Consider the following 20830-nt stretch of genomic DNA (forward strand, 5'->3'; position numbering starts at 1 on the left):
AGTCAAAAGAATTGTGAAGTTCATGTACAAAACAAATATGCAGAACTGTCGGACGTACAACTAGTACAATCCAGATATCCAACACGTTCCATTTTACTAAACAAAAATGAACTTGACCTAAGATTTCCTGTTGCTCTGTAGCATTCTGGCATATGATTAAAGAACTTCATCCTAGCAGTTTGTAAGCATAAGACCAAGTGAACTAGAACCTATTATGTTAGTATACTAAAATTTAATGTCCAAATCGATCCTACTTTTACTGTGCTAACAAGACTATACAAAGAAAACACAATTCTCCTGCGCATTGATCTTGAGGTGAAATCAGCACCTCCCATCCAGGTACTCCAACATATCAAAGCATATATGAAAGACAAAATGATATGCTTAAATTATAATTTACGAGAAGAATTTCCTGTCCATAATAGTAGAGCTACTTCATACGGAAGTCATGCCTGAAAACAGTCAAGTTCTGGGTAAACTTGTCCCTGTTTTTTGAATCTAAACTTCGGGATACATCTGCCATTAATTTGTCAAAACAAAGCACAAGGCGCTGCTGTTGTTCCACTGGCTGCAAGTATCAAGAGGTTGAATCAGTTAAGTGAATTTAACATGTTTTGTATAAGAAGTTGGATATTAATTTCACTAATGATCCACAATCTTTAAAAGTCACCTTATAATGCAAGTGATGTAATCTATTAGTAATAGACCACAAACTATGCACTTATAAAATAAAATAAAATAAAAACCTCATGCATTCAAAAGAAGTTTTAACTGTTCATGGGAACAAAGTTTGGGAAAACTAAAGCAACTGTGACTTATTTGAATGAAAATTTAGACATAAACTAAAACTTTTTCTTATAAGCAGAGTGCACCAGAAGTCTCTTGCTTGGTTTTTAACTGAAACAGAAAATAAGGATTGCAGAAAGAAGTAATCGAAAATATACCTGTGAGGCCAGTATTTGAGTTTTCAAATCCGTAAATATCTGCAAAGTCAATTAGGATAACAGATTAGTTAAATAACCATTTGTTCCCTTTCCTGGTGAGGAAGGAGATCAATGATCTACTTCATTTCTAGGTTGGGATCTATTTCCTACATTAAACCCCGTCCTCGGTTAGAAACGAACTTCATTTGACAAGAGAAAAAAGTGAATGGCAGGAAAAGGAGCATCCAAGAAAAACAGAATTGATATAAAACAAGGATAATAGTGCAACAATATTATACGAAGTTTAAGACAAACTATTTATTTTAAGTTTGCCTAACCTAGACTTGATGATAATAAAATTCCAGCCAGTCAAATAACAAGTCAACTAAAAAAAGGAAGGGGCAGTGCAGAGGGAAGCAAACTAGTTTTCATAGATGAGCATCTGATTTCTAAAACCTCCATCTTTATGCTGATCTGATATATCACATCACAGTAAAAACACACTTCTGTTGAATATTTCCTTGAGCATTTAACCTCTAAATCCCTACCTTCATTCAACAATGCTCCAAAATATATTTAGCAATAACAATAGTCGTTTGCTTCACAACTCTGAAGATCCAACACATAAACTCAAATACTTAATAATACGAATGGCTGTGTGTCTCACAACTTTGAAGGTCCAATACATAAGCATATGCAGGGGATGAGCATAATGTGGCGCGGTATGAGGATACCATTAGTATCAACTCTTTCTATTTAGCATATATACTTGGTTCTCAACTTCTCCCACCACCTCGACACCTAGTTCTGTTGAGTAGCCTTCCATTAGAAATTCTATTAATGTTGACAATATAGTATTGACATGGCTTTTTGACATACTCTGATCTCCTATAGCCTACTCTTTTTTGTTCGCCCTTCTCTTGTATATTCCCCTCTAATTTTTTTTCTTTCTTATTTTTTTTCAAGTTCAAAAGTTACATCCTTAGTAGGGAAAGAACATCGATGGATTAAAAATAAGGAAGGATCGATCTATAAATGATTTTTCATTAGCTAATATTTCACTTGTATGTTGCTTTCTTACCTCTAAAACTGTTTGTAAAACCCATAAAAGTAGCACAAAAATTCCAGTTTTGTAATAGCACATTGTATGTCACACAAATCCACTAAATTACAAAAGGAATGGAAGGAGAGAGAGAGACAGGAATAGATGATATGGCCTAGATACAAGCTAATATAGCTAAGCAATCATTTCATGATAGAGGAAGAGGTCAAATAGACTACACTCACAGGTTGCCTTAAAAGCAAAAGATCCATTACAGAAAGCAAAATCTGAATAGAAACAATGGATATGCTCCAAAAAGGGAGTTGTAGGTCTGTAAAATAAAGCATCTCACTTAATAGGTAGGAGAGCACTCCAAGCTAGACCTTAATCACACATGCTAAGTTTAATGTGAGTGAATAATAAAATACAGAATTAAATGATACAATGACACTCATGATAGTGTCTCCTATAAAGTCAAGAGCTGGAACAAAAACTAGACAAGCTCCTGTATAAAAACTTTTTTTTTTTTTAGTACCCATCAAAGTGTAAAATTATAGGTTTTGATACCTCTGTCCATGTTCTGTTAAATTTTCCGTTTGCGGAGCCCATTATCTAATAATTTAATAATTTAATTTACTAAAAAAAAAAGCCTTTATAAAAAAAAAAAAAAAAAAAAAAAAAAAAAAAAAAAAAAAAACCAACCAGCCACTGCCACCCCTCCCCCCTCCCCGTCAGCCATCCTTCCCCCTCTCCGTCCCGGCTGCCGATGCCCATTCATTTTCCCGGCGCTGGCGAGCCTGCCTCCTCCCTTTCCCTCCTCCGGTCTGAGCCGCTAAACCGCCACACAGCTGCCCTCCAAAACAACCACCGTTCGCTGAAAAACAACCCCCCTCCCCTGTTCGCTGGCCTCCTCCTCCTTCCCCTTGAAACAAACACCCTCCCCTTTACGCCGTCCCCCGAAACCCACATAAAACTACCCGAAAAACAAAACATGTTTAGGGTTTTTAGGAGGGTTTTTAGGGGGTAATTTTGGTGGTGCTGGTGTGATGGAGCGGTGAATCGGAGGTGAATTAGGGAGTTTCGAGTGGTGGTGGTGGCGGCTGGAGTGCGTTCGGTGGCTTTGGTAAATGAGGGTTGTGTGTCTGGCCGCGGCGACATGCTTCTGTGACTAGGCTTCGGGGTCGTCGGCACCTGATAATTGGTGTTTTGGTGGCTAGAAGGTGATTATTAGGGTTGCCGACAGCCGCACGGGGAGGAAGAGGGGGGCTAAGGGTGGCTAGGAGGTTGCAGTTTTATGGCTAGGCCCCACTAACGAAAAACATAACAAAACATGGACGGAGGTACCAAAACCTATAATTTTTCAATTTGACGGGTACCAAAATAAAATAAATTTTAAAAGGGTGCGAAAATTCAATTAGGTTCATCTTTCACATACCAAAACTCAAAATTTCCTAAAAAATTTGAATTTTCTTATGTTCAAAATTTATGCACATCAAATTTTGGTCATTCAGTTAAAAAAATATGCACATTAGCACAAATATTATGCACATATATATATATATATATATATATATATATATATATATATATATATGAAGGTTCATGTAAGAACCCTCCTGTATATAAGAATCCAATCTTATATAAGAACCAATCTCAACCCTTTATTAGTTTTAATCTAACCATCTAAAATGATCTTTTAGTAATGGCATTTCTGTAATTTTGAGGAGTGCAGGTTTAAAACATAAAAAAAAGAAAATTTAAACATAGAAAAAAATTTAGAACATTGGAAAAATTTTAGAACATAAGCCAAAAAAATTTTAGAACATAAGTTGAAAAAATAATTTATAGCACAGGAATAAATTTATAACATAAGCTGAAAAATAATTTAGAACATGACAAGTGGTTTACTTGACCATTTATTTTGTTGATTTAAACCCGGTTTTGCAATTTTTCCCCCTCTTTCTAGCCCGTTTTGAATGAAAATGTTGTATCTTGGCTTCGCCCCCTCTTTGCTTGTGTTTTTCCATGATTTGCAAGTATTATGATTTCCTTTGACAAACAATAAAAGCTTGGAAGTCTTGACATCAGAGAAAGGAGAGCCCGCTCCAAGCGGAGCGGGTGTGCACCACTCTAGGAGGAGCAGGAGCTCCATCATAGAGGAGCGGGCGAGCGCCCAAGCTTGAGCGGGCGCTACAAGCTGCCCCAAGTCATTCTGCCTCAAGATGAAGCGGGAGGAGCGGGCATGCACCCTCCTTGGAACGACCGCTCCTCCCCTTGAAGATTGAATCAGCCATGTGCTGAAGAACAAGGGAGCGGACGCACACACTATCAGCCGCTCCTCCCTGCCTCATTCTATCGATGATAGGAGCGGGCATGCAGCTTGGTAGGAGCGCCCGCTCCAGGGCTAGGAGCGCATGCTCCTCACTGGAAATCCGTTTTATTTTGACGGATTAACCTATGTAAATCGGGGAGTATAAATACTTCCCCTTTAGTTCATTTGAGAGTTGGACAACAGTAGTATAGTTTTAAGCAACTCCTCTTCGTTTGAAATAATCCATTTTTGGTAATTTAGTTTAGTTTTCATCAGAATAATCATTGTAATAGTGAGTTTCAAGGATTCTCAAGATTTGGCACTTTGTATTCAGCATTTTGAAACTTCAATTAGTAATTTCTTCCACCTTCATCTACTTAATTTCTGGTTTTATTTGGTTTTTACATGTTACTCGAATCCCTTTAGTTCTTGATAATTTGTTGTTAGATGATTGTTTATTCAATTGTTAATCACTTTTCCCCAATTATTGAAGCAATCAAAACCCTAACCTTTGTTTGCATGTCACTTAAAATGAGTTGTGAGTAGTCCTCTTTGCTAGGGGTTGGGTGAAACTCAACCTATTGGTTAGTTATGTGAATGTGGGAGGGTTATTGACATTTGTATTGCAATTAATTAATTGTATGAGATTGCTTGTTAGTTCTTCATGATAGGATTAGCTACCCATGACTTAGGAGCTTGATAGCATGATATGCTTAGTTTGACATGGAAATGTGAATTGAGTTTGTCATTACTTATTGCAATTTGATTATGTATCTTCTATTGCCAAACTAATGAGGAATCTAAGTTTGGTAGTGTGAGTTTTTTTTCTCATTGCATGAGGTTGATCTTACATATAGTCCTTGCTATATCTTGTGTATTTTACTCCCCGTTTGCCTAATTGCCTTAGTTGAGTGGATCTCATTCCCTAGTGTCTTTAATCCATCGATTCAGAACCATAGTTTGTTTGTCTATGTGACGAACCCCCAATTCACCAAAGACTTCGATAAGCTTAAGTGTTAAAATCTTTAGCAACCATATCCGTTCCTTATGGACCGAACTCTTACTTATCATTATGTTTGGTTTGTAGGATGTTTGTTTATAAGTGTGTTTGATTGAGTGTGGAATGTGCGACCGTTCTAATGCCCATCAGAACATTAGGAAAAAATTTAGAACATAAGCTGAAAAAATAATTTAGAACATAGGAACACATTTAGAACATAAGCTTAAAAAAAATTTAGAACATACGGAGTAAAAAATAATTTGGAACATAAGTTGAAAAAATTTAGAATATAGGAAAAACATTAGAACAATCAATCAATCAATCAATCAATCAAAGCCTTAATCCCAAAAGTGGGGTCGGCTAACATGAACCAAATTTGATTATTCCGTGTAGTCATCAACATAAATCTTTCTCCTCCATCCCTTACGATCCAAAACTTCATCCTCACGTAAATCCATGCACTTCATATCCTTCCTCACTCCTTCCAACCAAGTCATCTTTGGTCTCCCTCTTCCTCGTTTAATCCCTCCATGGTCCCACTCTTCCACTCTTCGCACCGGTGCACCCTCGGGTCTCCGTCTTACATGTCCAAACCAACGCAGACGATTTTCCCTTAATTTATCTACAATGCCCGCCACACCTACTTTCTTGCGAATAACCTCATTTCTGATTCTATCTCTTAAAGTGTTTCCACACATCCACCTTAACATGCGCATTTCCGTAACCTCCATCTTTTTAATATGCTCTTTCTTAGAAGCCCAACATTCTGTACCATAGAGCAACACTGGTCTTATGGCAGTCCTGTAGAATTTTCCCTTCAACTTTAAGGGAATGCTGCGGTCGCATAACACTCCCGTGGCAGCTCTCCATTTAAGCCACCCTGACTTAATCCTGTGGGTCACGTCTTGATCAATGTCACCATTCTTCTGGATGATCGACCCTAGGTACTTAAAACATTCACTCATGGTCAAATCCTTTCCATCCAAACTCACCACTTCATTGCTTGTCCCCCTCTGAGTGCCAAAACGACATACCAAATATTCAGTCTTACTCCGACTTAGCTTAAACCCTCTAGATTCCAACCTTTGCCTCCATTGCTCCAACTTGACATTAACCCCATCCTTAGTCTCATCCACCAAAACGATATCATCTGCGAACAACATACACCATGGAACCTCATCTTGAATTGGTCTAGTTACTTCATCTAGAACCGTTGCAAAAAGAAAAGGGCTTAATGCAGACCCTTGATGCAATCCGATTGTAATAGGGAAATCTTTTGTCAACCCTCCGCATGTCCTCACATTTGTTGACACATCCCGATACATATCCTTAACTAGGTCTACATACCTTCGTGGGATACCTTTCTTCAACATTGCCCACCAAAGTATCTCTCTTGGCACCTTGTCATATGCCTTCTCTAAATCAATAAAGACCATATGAAGATCTTTCTTCTTTACCCTATAAAACTCCATCATTTGTCTTATCAAATGGATTGCCTCCATAGTAGATCTCCCAGGCATAAAACCAAATTGGTTATCTGAAATGCTTGTGCATGCCCTCAACCTTTGTTCAATCACCCTTTCCCACAACTTCATAGTATGGCTCATAAGCTTAATTCCTCGATAGTTAGAACAATCTTGAGCGTCTCCTTTGTTTTTATAAACCGGGACCAAGGTGCTCTTCCTCCAATCTTGTGGGATCCTTGTAGCCGTCCATATCTTGTTGAAAAGGTTTGTTAACCAATCAATACCAATCTTACCCAAACACCTCCACACCTCTATCGGTACCCCATCAGGGCCAACCGCCTTCTTAGGTTTCATCTTCCTCAGTGCAATCTCCACCTCTACTCTCCTAATCCTTCGCACATACTCCATGTTGATTTCTTCATCACTCATAGAGGTATCTCCTATCACAACTCCATTACTTCCATTAAATAATTCATCGAAGTACCCCTTCCACCTGTCCTTGATGCCCTCCTCTTGCACTAGGACCATTTGGTTCTTATCTTTGACACACTTCACCATGCCAATATCCTTCCTTGCCTCTTGTCTTCTCTTTGCCATCTTATAAATGATCCTTTCTCCCTCCTTGGAATCAAGCTTTTCATAAACCTCCTGATATGCCTTTTCTTTTGCTTGGCGAACAGCTGCCTTTGCCTTACTCTTAGCCTCCTTATACGCTGCAAAGGTTTCATCACTCCTACATTTTCCTAAGGCTTGATAGCATTCCCTTTTTTGCTTAATTACTGCTTTCACCTCTTCATTCCACCACGAAGTATCTCTCTGTACCGAAGTTCTTCCCCTTACTTCCCCTAAGACCTCTTTGGCCACTCTTAGGAAACAGTTCTTCATTCGTAACCAGGTCATGTCCGGATCCACCTCTCCATCCCAATCCGCTTCTTCAATTACCTTTTCTGTAAAAACCTTAGCTTTTGCATCCCTTAGGGTCCACCATCTTATCCTTGGTTCTTCTTGTCTAACTTTTTTCTTCGCCTTCTCTTTCAGACGAATAGTCATTACCAATAGCCGGTGTTGGGTGACCACACTCTCCCCTGGGATAACCTTACAGTTTATGCAACTTTGTCTATCTATGCTCCTTGTGAGCAGGAAGTCTATTTGAGTTGCATTTGCTCCATTCCGAAAAGTTATCAAGTGTGAATCCCTCTTCTTAAACCAAGTATTAGCCAAAATTAAATCATATGATTGGGCAAAATCCATAATAGCTTCACCACCGGCGTCCCTCTGCCCATACCCAAAGCCTCCATGGACACTCTCATAGCCATCTCGGCTCGCCCCAACGTGCCCATTTAGATCCCCTCCAATATATAACTTCTCTGAGTGGTGGACACCCTGCACCACCTCGTCTAGGTCCTCCCAAAATTGTCGTTTCTCTTCTGCATCTAAACCCACTTGGGGAGCATAAGCACTGATAACATTCACAATCTCCTTGCCACATAGCAACTTCAGCCTTATCAACCTATCGTTCTTCCGATAGACCTCGATCACCTCTTTTGCCAACCTCTCATCGAGAACCACACCAACTCCGTTCCTAGCTCCACCATTCCTTGTTCTGTGGCTCGTTTCTTGCCCAACATACCATACCTTATACCCCAAAACCAAGCCTCGAGCTCCTTCTCCTGTCCATCTTGTCTCTTGGAGGCACATGATGTTCACGCGTCGTCTTTTCATTACTTCTACCAATTCTGCTGATTTTCCCGTAAGAGACCCCACATTCCAAGAACCAATCCGCAAACTAAATTCTTTTCTCCCACGCTCCCTCCTGATCCCAACTCCAAGCCCTTGATTATTTGACACCACAATTGGGCAATATGGCGCGTCGCTTCTGGGCGACGACCTAGCAACCCTTACATACTTATCACTGCACCCGGGTCTGGGAAGTGCAGCGCGTCGCTCAGTAGGGAACGCCCCAATGGCACGCCCTTGCTCATTTGACACCACACTCGGGCAATGTGGCGCGTCGCTTCTGGGCGACGACCTAGCAACCCTTGCATACTTATCACTACACCCGGGTCTAGGAAGTGCAGCGCGTCGCTGAGTAGGGAACGCCCCCACGAAAATATCTGTTTGGCTCATGTCATGGGATGTGACGAAGTTTTATACTGGCTGTCACTGGCCTACCGTAACCCTCCTCCTTTATCCAGGCTTGGGACTGGCAGCGGGAAACCCACTGGCGGAGTTAGGAAAAACTTTAGAACATAAGCTGAAAAAAATTTAGAATATAAGGAGTAGGAGAAACTTTAGAACATAAGCCGAAAAAAATTTAGAACATAGGAAAGGGTGTTTAGAACATAAGCCGAAAAAAATTTAGAACATCGGGTGTTCTTACATAAGAAAGGGTTCTTATATAAGGAGGGATTTTTACTGGATCCCTTCCTTATATATATATATATATATATATATATATATATATATATATATATATATATATATATATATATATATATATATATATATATATATATATATATACCCGTGTCAATGGCAAATATACATATAAGTATATAACACCTCATGTCAATATGAGCCCACTAGTAGATATTGTCCATTCTGGACCTAAGCCCACAAAGATTTGATTTGGTTCATATCCGACCCAAAAGGTCTCTATCAGGTTAAGGTATCAACTCCCATATTTCGTTCTCCTCAACTTCCATTACATAAATAGTAGCACATTGTAATGCTACTTATGTCAACTGTTGAGTATATTATGAAGCATTTACCCACATGTACTAGGAAGAGTTTGGCATACGGAGACAATTCAATCTGAGTTCGATTTGAATCCGAAGAAAAAAGTCCAATACGAATCCGTTTAAAAATAATCCGAATCTGATAAATTTTGAAACAATATGAAATGGGCCTGGCAACCCAAACAAGGAGGAGGAGAGTTTGGTCCACAAACAAGGCTTTAGAGCTTCCATACTAAAACCAATTGGCAATAGTAGGAGTAACTCCTCTACCTTATAAAGTGTAACCACCTCTCCTCTTTCTCCAATGTGGGACACTCACAAGTGGGCTACAATGGGATTCAACACTCCCCCTCACATGTGAGTGTCCTTAGAACTTAGAGCACACCACAAGGTACAGTATAAATCCTCTTTGGGAATGAACATCCAATAGAGGTCCCTTAACCAGTGGCTTGACAAATGCCCAGTTATAAACGACCCAATAAACCTGGGCTCTGATACCATGATAAATTTTGAAACAATATGAAATGGGCCTGGCAACCCGAACAAGGAGGAGGAGAGTTTGGTCCACAAACAAGGCTTTAGAGCTTCCATACTAAAACCAATTGGCAATAGTAGGAGTAATTCTTCTACCTTATAAAGTGGAACCACCTCTCATCTTTCTCCAATGTGGGACATTCACAAGTGGGCTACAATGGGTTTCAACAGAATCCGACTAAACAGATTCAAATCCGAATATGAGGCGGATCGGACTTGGACTTTCCATAAAATCCGACACCGGGTTAGAATTTAACCAAGAAAATGTAAGAAATTAAATTTTTTGAGAAATGTCTAGCAAATATTAGTATATCTCAAAATTAAGGAATGTCTAGATAAAGGGACCGGATTTGGAGGCGAAAAAATACGAGTCGGATCGGACTCGAATCAAGCGAATTCGGATTCGAGTCCATGATCGTTTGTTAAGCGGATTGGGTTCGAATTTAGCCACATACGACACGAATCCGATCTGTTGCCATTCTTACTTTAGCATAGGCTAGGCTAACAGAAAGGCTAGTTAGGCATGAAACAAAATGCACTAATATCTAGTTTGGGAAAGAGCTATCAAGATAATATATAAGTTTTACTACCTCCGTTTCAAGTTTTTTGCAACTTTTACTAAAAATGTCCGCTACACATTTTTTGCAACTTTCCAAAATTTTCCATTTTTAGTGAATTTTTTAAAATAAATTTACTAAAATACCCTTACTAAAATTTTCAAAAACTCAATTAGTTACTTAAAACAAAACTTAATCAAAATAATAATCCAACTTAATTAATCTAAATATTTCCACCAAATCTAATTAATTCCCCCAACCAGATTAATCTGAATATTTTAGTTCATTGAACAATATTCATAACTCCTATCATCGAATCTTTCCAGTAAAATCAAACCCAATTCTTGAACTTCTTCTTCAATTCCCCATTTTCTTTCTCTACCCTTCAATCTGACCCCTTCTCTTTCTCCCACGAAGACAAACCATTGGGGTGGTGAAGATCTACCATCTACCCATGGACAATGATGACCGAAAGTTCGCGGTTATGGTGGTGGTCGAACCACCAATTTCAAACGAATTTAATTTAGGTGATATGGGTCGGTGGATATTTCGATGAGGGCTGGTGTCGGAGGTGGGTAATTTTTAAGGATGCAGGTTGATTTTTGGGTTGGCTAAGGGTAAGTGGTGTGAGTTAGTGTGGGAGCGTTACGGGGTGGTTGTGTGGTGCATCTGGGTTTGGTTTTAGGTTTTGTGTGATATGGTTGCAGCGGGGTTGGTTTCGGGTTTGTGTGTGGTGGCTACGGGATAAGTTTTAGGTTTTGGGTTTGAGCGCTGTGGATATGTGGTGGTTGGGCGGTGCCCGTGAGGCTAGTGTTGGTGGCTGACACTGGCGGTGCGTCGAGGTGGTGATGCGTGTGGCTGGTGTTATGGAAGGTGGTAAATTCATTATTAATTTATCCCCAATTTCTCTCTCCTTCCTTAAATCACATGTCCCTCCCTTTTCTTAATCTCCATTTCTCATTTTTTGCCTAGGAGTCCGTGTCGACTCCAAAGTTGCAAAAAACTTGAAACGAAGGTAGTAAATCATATTAAAAATAGGAGGTTTTCTAAGCTCTGCCCCCCAAGTTATTGAATTTCTAAGTTGTACCCATGCTTTTTCAAAATTATAAGTTGTGCCCTCCGCCTCAAAATATTTTATCATCAATATCCCTTAACGAACTTTAAGTGGCGTTTTTAATTTGACACGTGTCCTGTTCTAATTGGTCTAACACTTTTAAAAAAAAATAAAAAAATCAGAAAATAAAATAATTAATACTTAATTAAGAATTAATTAGAAAAACAACCAACCACCCCTCCCACCACAACAACCCCGCCCATCAGCCCACATCATTGCTGCCGCCGACAACTGTCCACCCTCGCCCAGATAGCCAACGAGCCCCCGACCTTTCCCCCTCACCCTCCTTTCCTTGACACTCCACGAACACAACCATGTGACGCATCATTCCTCCGTTAAACCACCACGAAACAGCCAACAATTCCTTTCCACCACCTCGAAACGACCCTCTCTCGCCGTTTCGAGGTGTGGGAAAGGGAGTTAGGGGTTGTTTCAGGTGGGGGAAGGAAGGAGCAGCGTTGTTAGGTGGTTGGGGTTTCGAGAAAGAAGGTAGATGCGGTGGGGGTTAGGGGAAAGGGAGGGTGTCGGGTAAGTCAGATGGGGAGGTAAAGTACCGGCCGACCGATTTAGGTGGTTAAGGTGGAGTGCCAGCTGGTTTTCCGGCAAGTTTAGGGGAGGGGTTAGGGTTTGGCGGTGGGAGGAAGGTGTCTAGGGAATCATGGCTTTTTTTAATGTTTTTTTTTTATGTTATTATTTTTTTTTTAATTAAACAATTTTAGTAACGCCACTTAACATTCTCTAACGTTCGTTAACTTTTGTGGCTGTCAAAGGTTATTGTTGTAATCCTTACAAAAAAAAATCACAATGCTCTTAAAAGTTTGTGAAATCCTTACAAAAAAATAAATATAAATCTTAGAAAATGTTTGATGCATTGCATCAATATTTTAAAAAAATTTACATGGATAATTTATTCAAAATCAAATTTTTGCAAAAGAAGGTCAAATTTTCTCCGATTAATTTTTAATCAAAAATGATTTGGTTACACCCCCTGTTTTGTAATAATTGCAACATTAGGGAAGGCACAAATGTTAAAGAGAATTATAGGGTGGAGACCAAAGGGGGAATTTAATTGTATAAAGTACAATTAGTGGGGATACAATTAATTGTAAATAGGAGAGAAATAATTTTTAAAAAAAAAAAGAAGTGTAAGTGGGGAAACTAAAAGAGACAATATTAAAATATTTGTGGGTCCTTACCAAATAAATAAGTGTTGCAATTATTATGGAATTGAAGGAAAAGGAAAGTGTTGCAATTATTACGAAACGAAGGGAGTGTTTAAATGGACTACAAGTAAATTTATCCGAATAACATTCACCGGAAATTCACTTATATATGGGATTGATGCTACTAAAATAAATTTGTCTTAAAAATTTAAGTAAATAAATTTTTTGATTAAAATTAAAAATTAAATAATTGAACATGTTTAAGTAAATAAAATAAAAGTAGTTTTCATAATGCTTGATATACTACTAAAATAAAGATCGCTATCACGTTGGAGATTGTTTCCAAACAATAATTATACATGATCTATTTTTATTAACCTCAATTATTATGACCAATTATTTTTAAAAACGAAATAAATTAAAATAAGTGGCGACTATATATAAAAATTTCACATATTAAAATATCAAATCATGAATCACTAAACCCAACTCAATTTTAATCGATTCAAATTACACATACAAGTATCACCTCCACAAACTTAGAGGATTGTTATTTTAATTAGCAATTTTTAATTAGATTATACTTATAATGTTAATTTCATTTTCTTGGTTTAATATAATTTAATTAGGTAATTCTACTTAAGTACCCATGTCGAATATGATAACTTAGCAGGTACCCATGTAGCATGAGATAGGCTAACACAAGGGCTAGTTAGGCACGCCACGAAAATAATCCAATATGACTACATAATTTGGGACATGGATCAAGCTTAGGCATCATTTAAAAGAATCAAGTCCAATTTTAGGCCCCGTTCACTTCACCTTATTTTTGCTGAATTGAAATTATTTTTACTAAACTAAAATTTATTTTTGCTAAACTTAATTAATTTTTAATGAACTGAAATTAAAACTGAAATTAATTTTGCTGAATTGAAATTATTTTTACTCAATCTCTATTATATTTCTTCTTTACAATTATTGATTTTTATTGACATAGGCAAAAACACTGAAATTCAATCCCGATTCATCCAACACTCATTTTGAACATTGATGCTACTAATTTAACTTAATTTTTAAAACCAAATTCCAAACCTAAATATCAAATGTCTTGATTTCTGCACAATGGCATCATATTAAGCATCACTGCATCTTTATTGAAAATAAATAAATTGCATCACAAAGCTACTTTTAGCCAAATACTATGTACTATCAACAGCATGAAATCAGTCTAATTCATACAGTGTTATCCCAGGCATGCATAGTTTTTTCCGTAATGATACAAACACAAAGCTACTTAAACTCTGTATAGGCCGAACAAAAGAAGCGTATAAAAAGCATAAAAAGCTAGTACCTGCTCGCTTATCAAAATCAGACTCAGAATTGGCCTACTCAAGCTCCATTGATTGGGACAGTCCTCAAATAAAACAAGCTCAAATAAGGTCTTCAAAATCTGTCAGAAGCAAAAGTAGATTATTACCACAATAGAACACTAAAGCCATCCAAAATAAAATTATGTGCCCCTCCCAGTCATTCTCTCCAACTTTAATAGAACTGAATCAATAGTGTGCAAGACTGCAAACATGTTGCAACCTCATACAAATAGGTGTTTAAGTGTCATAGTCGGCTATATAGCTATGTATAAGGAAAAAGAACTTAGTTAAAAAATTAAAAAATAAAAATATCCTCTTCATGATTATTCGAGGATATAAAATCTTACTTCTGGGAACAATGTGGGGCATTCTGCAATATGTCGTGCAAGACTTATTGCAGCTGGTGAAGAAGGTGCATCCCCCATAGTAATGTTGTTGAAATAAAAAGCTGCCAAATTATCAATTGCTGATGCACACTGAGAAGAGCATTGATAAACGTCAAACTAAAATATGATATATGTGAAGAAAACAGCAATCCTTTACATATATTCACTCCACCTAACAAGATTTTCTTTTGAGGATATAACAGTTCACACTGGATTAAACAATGAGTGAAATAATCTAGAGCCATACAAACTAAACAAAAATAATAATAATAAAAAAAAATAAAAAAAATAAAAGCTGTATATAATAATTTTAAGAAACGTTGGCTACTGGGATGGCAGGGCAGCTGTAACGCACCTGTGTTGAGATGCCAGTATCTAAACCTTTAAGACCAGATTCAAGGGATCCCATAATGCGCATAAAAGTGCTTGTATCCAGATTCAGTACAAAAGCAATATGACTGCTAAACAAAACCTCCAGAAAGGCAAAATATGCCCTTGTTAACTGCCAACAAAGATAAATGAACTCACATCAAACTTTTTTGTGTAAATACTAAATGATAAAGTTAATATTTACTAGAATATTTAATGAGCATAGATAAGAAAGTCCCTTCAAGATTCAACCATAGTAAAAGCAATATCATTTTCTAAATCTGAAATTATTAAAACAGCAGTCAACTATGTCCAGTAATATAGACTCTCCACTGTAAGAGTATAGAAAACTCATACTTTACACATTACACTAACTCAAACTCAGACTTTAGGCTATGTTTGATCCTATTTATTTTGTCTAAATTTGTATCATCTTATCTTATATTGTCTGCTTAAAGCTTATTATTTACTTCCTCCGTTTCTTTTTAATTGACACGTTTTCTTAGTCACATTTGTCAACGCACATACTTAACCATTAATACCTTTAATTACCGATAAGCAAAAATTATAAAAAGTTGATATTTTGAAAAAACATATTGTGACGAATTTAACAAGATCTCACATGACTATATTTTTTTTCGTTATGTATAATTGAATAAATCACAAAATACGGTCAAAGGAAAGTGTATGAGTAGTGCTAAAGTCGAAACGTGTCAACTAAAAAAAACAGAGGTAATATTTAATTTCTAAATTGTATGTGAAATTCCCCGCCGGGGAGGGGGGGAGGGAGAGGAGTAAATAAATAAATCTCTATTTCAACTTCCTGAACTGAACAGAACTAAAGTTATCTTAGTCAAAACAAGGTAAATAGAACAAGGCATAATCTCATAACACTCAATAGTTTCATAAACTGAAATAGGAAACAATCTGGCCTGTACATCAGTTTGCATAACTTGAACTTTGTGTCACGTTCAAAGCTAATAGCTTAATACTCAAAAAAAAAAATTTAAAAAAAGAACATAAAGGAGCTGCACCTCAGAAACCAATTCTTATATCATGGAGCTGCACCAGACTGTTCATCCTAGTCCAGTGCATATTATTTGCATTACACTTACATGTTCTTTGTATGAAACCTCTATCTTTTTCAATTTAATAAAAGCACTATCTCTCATCACATCCACCTTTTCTGTGCAAAATAGTCCATAACTCCAATCAAAATTACATTTTAAATAAAATACCAATTCACTAACTGCCACTATAAGTGTAAAAAATAAAAATAATTTGGGAAAAGGGGTGTAACATACTTAAGGGAGCATAGATTAAAATAAGGCTACTCCATTATAGTAAGGTCATTTGTTACAAGAATTTTCAAGTTTTTAGACATAAAGCTTAATAAGTATTACCTCCTTTTTTTTACTTGGAAAACTTCTATATATCGTACACTATTCACATTCTTCACTTCAATTACAGTACGTGATTCATACTTAAAGAAATATAGTCGTATGGGTAAGATCTGTCTTAAAGTGTACTCTACTAAAATTTAATTTTTACTTTCTTCGTTTCTATATGTTAGTCCCATATGGAAATCAATCACGTAAAATAAGAAAAGAAGGATATTATGAATCTAACATTAAAATACTATAACAGCTCATAATTAGTTGTCTTATTAAATTTTTACAATGTTTTGGAAAGTATAAGCCATAATTGTGGGCCTTTGTGGCTGAGCATGCGACTTAGCTAGGATTTTATTGCCAAGTCATTAATCCACTACATTACAATAAACCAATCAAATTTAACATTTCAAAAGCTTTAACTACTCAGATTTAAATAAAAAATCATGAAAAATTAAAATGCAACTTTTTTATTTTCCCAGTAATTAGACTTTTTTTTTTTAAAAAAAAAAAAAAAAAAAAAAAAAAAAAACACCACATTAATGTTTTTATATTTCAAAAATTAAACAAAAAAAATTGTATCTTCAAAGACAGTTTGAGCAAATATTACGAGCATTAAACATTGATTTCAATTCAATCTCAATTTGAGCAAATACACCCAGCACATCAGAACTCATGGCTGGCAAGCACCAAGCAGATGGCAAATGCAGCTTAATCTCAAATTCTCAATTCAATTTCATTCCTCATCGTATACCACTACAATACAGAACAATCAAGACAAGGTTTTATGCACAAAGACTATTAAAGTGGTAAAAACACAATTTTGTTGATGCACTACCAAAAATTAACCGAATTTGTACTAAATATACAACCAATTGAGGAGAGAGAAAATGAACGTCTAACACAACAAACTGGAGGCTTCGTGAAATCTGGTGACACTGACCCAGAAAATCGAAAATTTAAGGAGAATCATGAAGAATTAGCCTTCAGATTGAAGAGGAAAAACCAAGGGTTCTTCATGTAAAATGGATAATGATGGGAGGTTGAAGAAAGAAGAGAGAGGGGAAGAATCTGGATGTTTAAGAAGTTAAATGTATCAGTAAAAAAACAAAATAATGTGGTGAAAAATCATTGACTAGAGCTATTAAGCGTGAAAATTTAGGAAACAATCCAAATAGAATCAAGTGATATAATGGGTATTTTAATAAGACGGCATAATAGGAAATAAATATAGGCTAAAAAAGGAATACATTCAATGGGTAGATTTTTTTGAAACGCCTAAAATAGCATATGGGACTAACATTATGAAACGAAAAGAGTACAATATTTAAAAATGCATAGCTAAAGATATTAACGATTGAAATTGAAAAACGTGAAAAACATAAATGTTGCAAGTAAAAACTTAAGGCCATTATTTATATTGATACTAACGAATAAAGATAACATAAATACTTTAGACTCATATTTCAATCAATCAATCAATCAAAGCCTTAATCCCAAAAGTGGGGTCGGCTAACATGAACCAAATTTGATTATTCCGTGTAGTCATCAACATAAATCTTTCTCCTCCATCCCTTACGATCCAAAACTTCATCCTCACGTAAATCCATGCACTTCATATCCTTCCTCACTCCTTCCAACCAAGTCATCTTTGGTCTCCCTCTTCCTCGTTTAATCCCTCCATGGTCCCACTCTTCCACTCTTCGCACCGGTGCACCCTCGGGTCTCCGTCTTACATGTCCAAACCAACGCAGACGATTTTCCCTTAATTTATCTACAATGCCCGCCACACCTACTTTCTTGCGAATAACCTCATTTCTGATTCTATCTCTTAAAGTGTTTCCACACATCCACCTTAACATGCGCATTTCCGTAACCTCCATCTTTTTAATATGCTCTTTCTTAGAAGCCCAACATTCTGTACCATAGAGCAACACTGGTCTTATGGCAGTCCTGTAGAATTTTCCCTTCAACTTTAAGGGAATGCTGCGGTCGCATAACACTCCCGTGGCCGCTCTCCATTTAAGCCACCCTGACTTAATCCTGTGGGTCACGTCTTGATCAATGTCACCATTCTTCTGGATGATCGACCCTAGGTACTTAAAACATTCACTCATGGTCAAATCCTTTCCATCCAAACTCACCACTTCATTGCTTGTCCCCCTCTGAGTGCCAAAACGACATACCAAATATTCAGTCTTACTCCGACTTAGCTTAAACCCTCTAGATTCCAACCTTTGCCTCCATTGCTCCAACTTGACATTAACCCCATCCTTAGTCTCATCCACCAAAACGATATCATCTGCGAACAGCATACACCATGGAACCTCATCTTGAATTGGTCTAGTTAATTCATCTAGAACCGTTGCAAAAAGAAAAGGGCTTAATGCAGACCCTTGATGCAATCCGATTGTAATAGGGAAATCTTTTGTCAACCCTCCGCATGTCCTCACATTTGTTGACACATCCCGATACATATCCTTAACTAGGTCTACATACCTTCGTGGGATACCTTTCTTCAACATTGCCCACCAAAGTATCTCTCTTGGCACCTTGTCATATGCCTTCTCTAAATCAATAAAGACCATATGAAGATCTTTCTTCTTTACCCTATAAAACTCCATCATTTGTCTTATCAAATGGATTGCCTCCATAGTAGATCTCCCAGGCATAAAACCAAATTGGTTATCTGAAATGCTTGTGCATGCCCTCAACCTTTGTTCAATCACCCTTTCCCACAACTTCATAGTATGGCTCATAAGCTTAATTCCTCGATAGTTAGAACAATCTTGAGCGTCTCCTTTGTTTTTATAAACCGGGACCAAGGTGCTCTTCCTCCAATCTTGTGGGATCCTTGTAGCCGTCCATATCTTGTTGAAAAGGTTTGTTAACCAATCAATACCAATCTTACCCAAACACCTCCACACCTCTATCGGTACCCCATCAGGGCCAACCGCCTTCTTAGGTTTCATCTTCCTCAGTGCAATCTCCACCTCTACTCTCCTAATCCTTCGCACATACTCCATGTTGATTTCTTCATCACTCATAGAGGTATCTCCTATCACAACTCCATTACTTCCATTAAATAATTCATCGAAGTACCCCTTCCACCTGTCCTTGATGCCCTCCTCTTGCACTAGGACCATTTGGTTCTTATCTTTGACACACTTCACCATGCCAATATCCTTCCTTGCCTCTTGTCTTCTCTTTGCCATCTTATAAATGATCCTTTCTCCCTCCTTGGAATCAAGCTTTTCATAAACCTCCTGATATGCCTTTTCTTTTGCTTGGCGAACAGCTGCCTTTGCCTTACTCTTAGCCTCCTTATACGCTGCAAAGGTTTCATCACTCCTACATTTTCCTAAGGCTTGATAGCATTCCCTTTTTTGCTTAATTACTGCTTTCACCTCTTCATTCCACCACGAAGTATCTCTCTGTACCGAAGTTCTTCCCCTTACTTCCCCTAAGACCTCTTTGGCCACTCTTAGGAAACAGTTCTTCATTCGTAACCAGGTCATGTCCGGATCCACCTCTCCATCCCAATCCGCTTCTTCAATTACCTTTTCTGTAAAAACCTTAGCTTTTGCATCCCTTAGGGTCCACCATCTTATCCTTGGTTCTTCTTGTCTAACTTTTTTCTTCGCCTTCTCTTTCAGACGAATAGTCATTACCAATAGCCGGTGTTGGGTGACCACACTCTCCCCTGGGATAACCTTACAGTTTATGCAACTTTGTCTATCTATGCTCCTTGTGAGCAGGAAGTCTATTTGAGTTGCATTTGCTCCATTCCGAAAAGTTATCAAGTGTGAATCCCTCTTCTTAAACCAAGTATTAGCCAAAATTAAATCATATGATTGGGCAAAATCCATAATAGCTTCACCACCGGCGTCCCTCTGCCCATACCCAAAGCCTCCATGGACACTCTCATAGCCATCTCGGCTCGCCCCAACGTGCCCATTTAGATCCCCTCCAATATATAACTTCTCTGAGTGGTGGACACCCTGCACCACCTCGTCTAGGTCCTCCCAAAATTGTCGTTTCTCTTCTGCATCTAAACCCACTTGGGGAGCATAAGCACTGATAACATTCACAATCTCCTTGCCACATAGCAACTTCAGCCTTATCAACCTATCGTTCTTCCGATAGACCTCGATCACCTCTTTTGCCAACCTCTCATCGAGAACCACACCAACTCCGTTCCTAGCTCCACCATTCCTTGTTCTGTGGCTCGTTTCTTGCCCAACATACCATACCTTATACCCCAAAACCAAGCCTCGAGCTCCTTCTCCTGTCCATCTTGTCTCTTGGAGGCACATGATGTTCACGCGTCGTCTTTTCATTACTTCTACCAATTCTGCTGATTTTCCCGTAAGAGACCCCACATTCCAAGAACCAATCCGCAAACTAAATTCTTTTCTCCCACGCTCCCTCCTGATCCCAACTCCAAGTCCTTGATTATTTGACAC

At 37.7% G+C, this 20830-nt stretch overlaps 1 protein-coding gene across 3 annotated transcripts in view; it reads right to left on the bottom strand.

Moving 5' to 3' along the window:
• Positions 1-364: 364 nt before the first annotated feature.
• The window catches only part of LOC145629002 (uncharacterized), a 47795-nt gene continuing 27329 nt past the window's right edge, over positions 365-20830 (bottom strand). For all 3 annotated transcript variants that reach the window (XM_081681466.1, XM_081681465.1, XM_081681467.1), the window contains 5 exons: positions 14960-15106; positions 14566-14694; positions 14200-14298; positions 945-983; positions 365-568 (listed from right to left, as the gene is read on the bottom strand). In XM_081681466.1, the coding sequence (XP_081537592.1) occupies positions 431-568; positions 945-983; positions 14200-14298; positions 14566-14694; positions 14960-15106 (552 nt within the window). In that variant the 3' untranslated portion in view covers positions 365-430. The remainder of the gene's footprint in view (positions 569-944; positions 984-14199; positions 14299-14565; positions 14695-14959; positions 15107-20830) is intronic.

The sequence above is a fragment of the Chenopodium album genome, chromosome 4, assembly GCF_948465745.1.
Source record: "Chenopodium album chromosome 4, dcCheAlbu1.1, whole genome shotgun sequence".
Classification (NCBI taxonomy): domain Eukaryota; kingdom Viridiplantae; phylum Streptophyta; class Magnoliopsida; order Caryophyllales; family Amaranthaceae; genus Chenopodium; species Chenopodium album.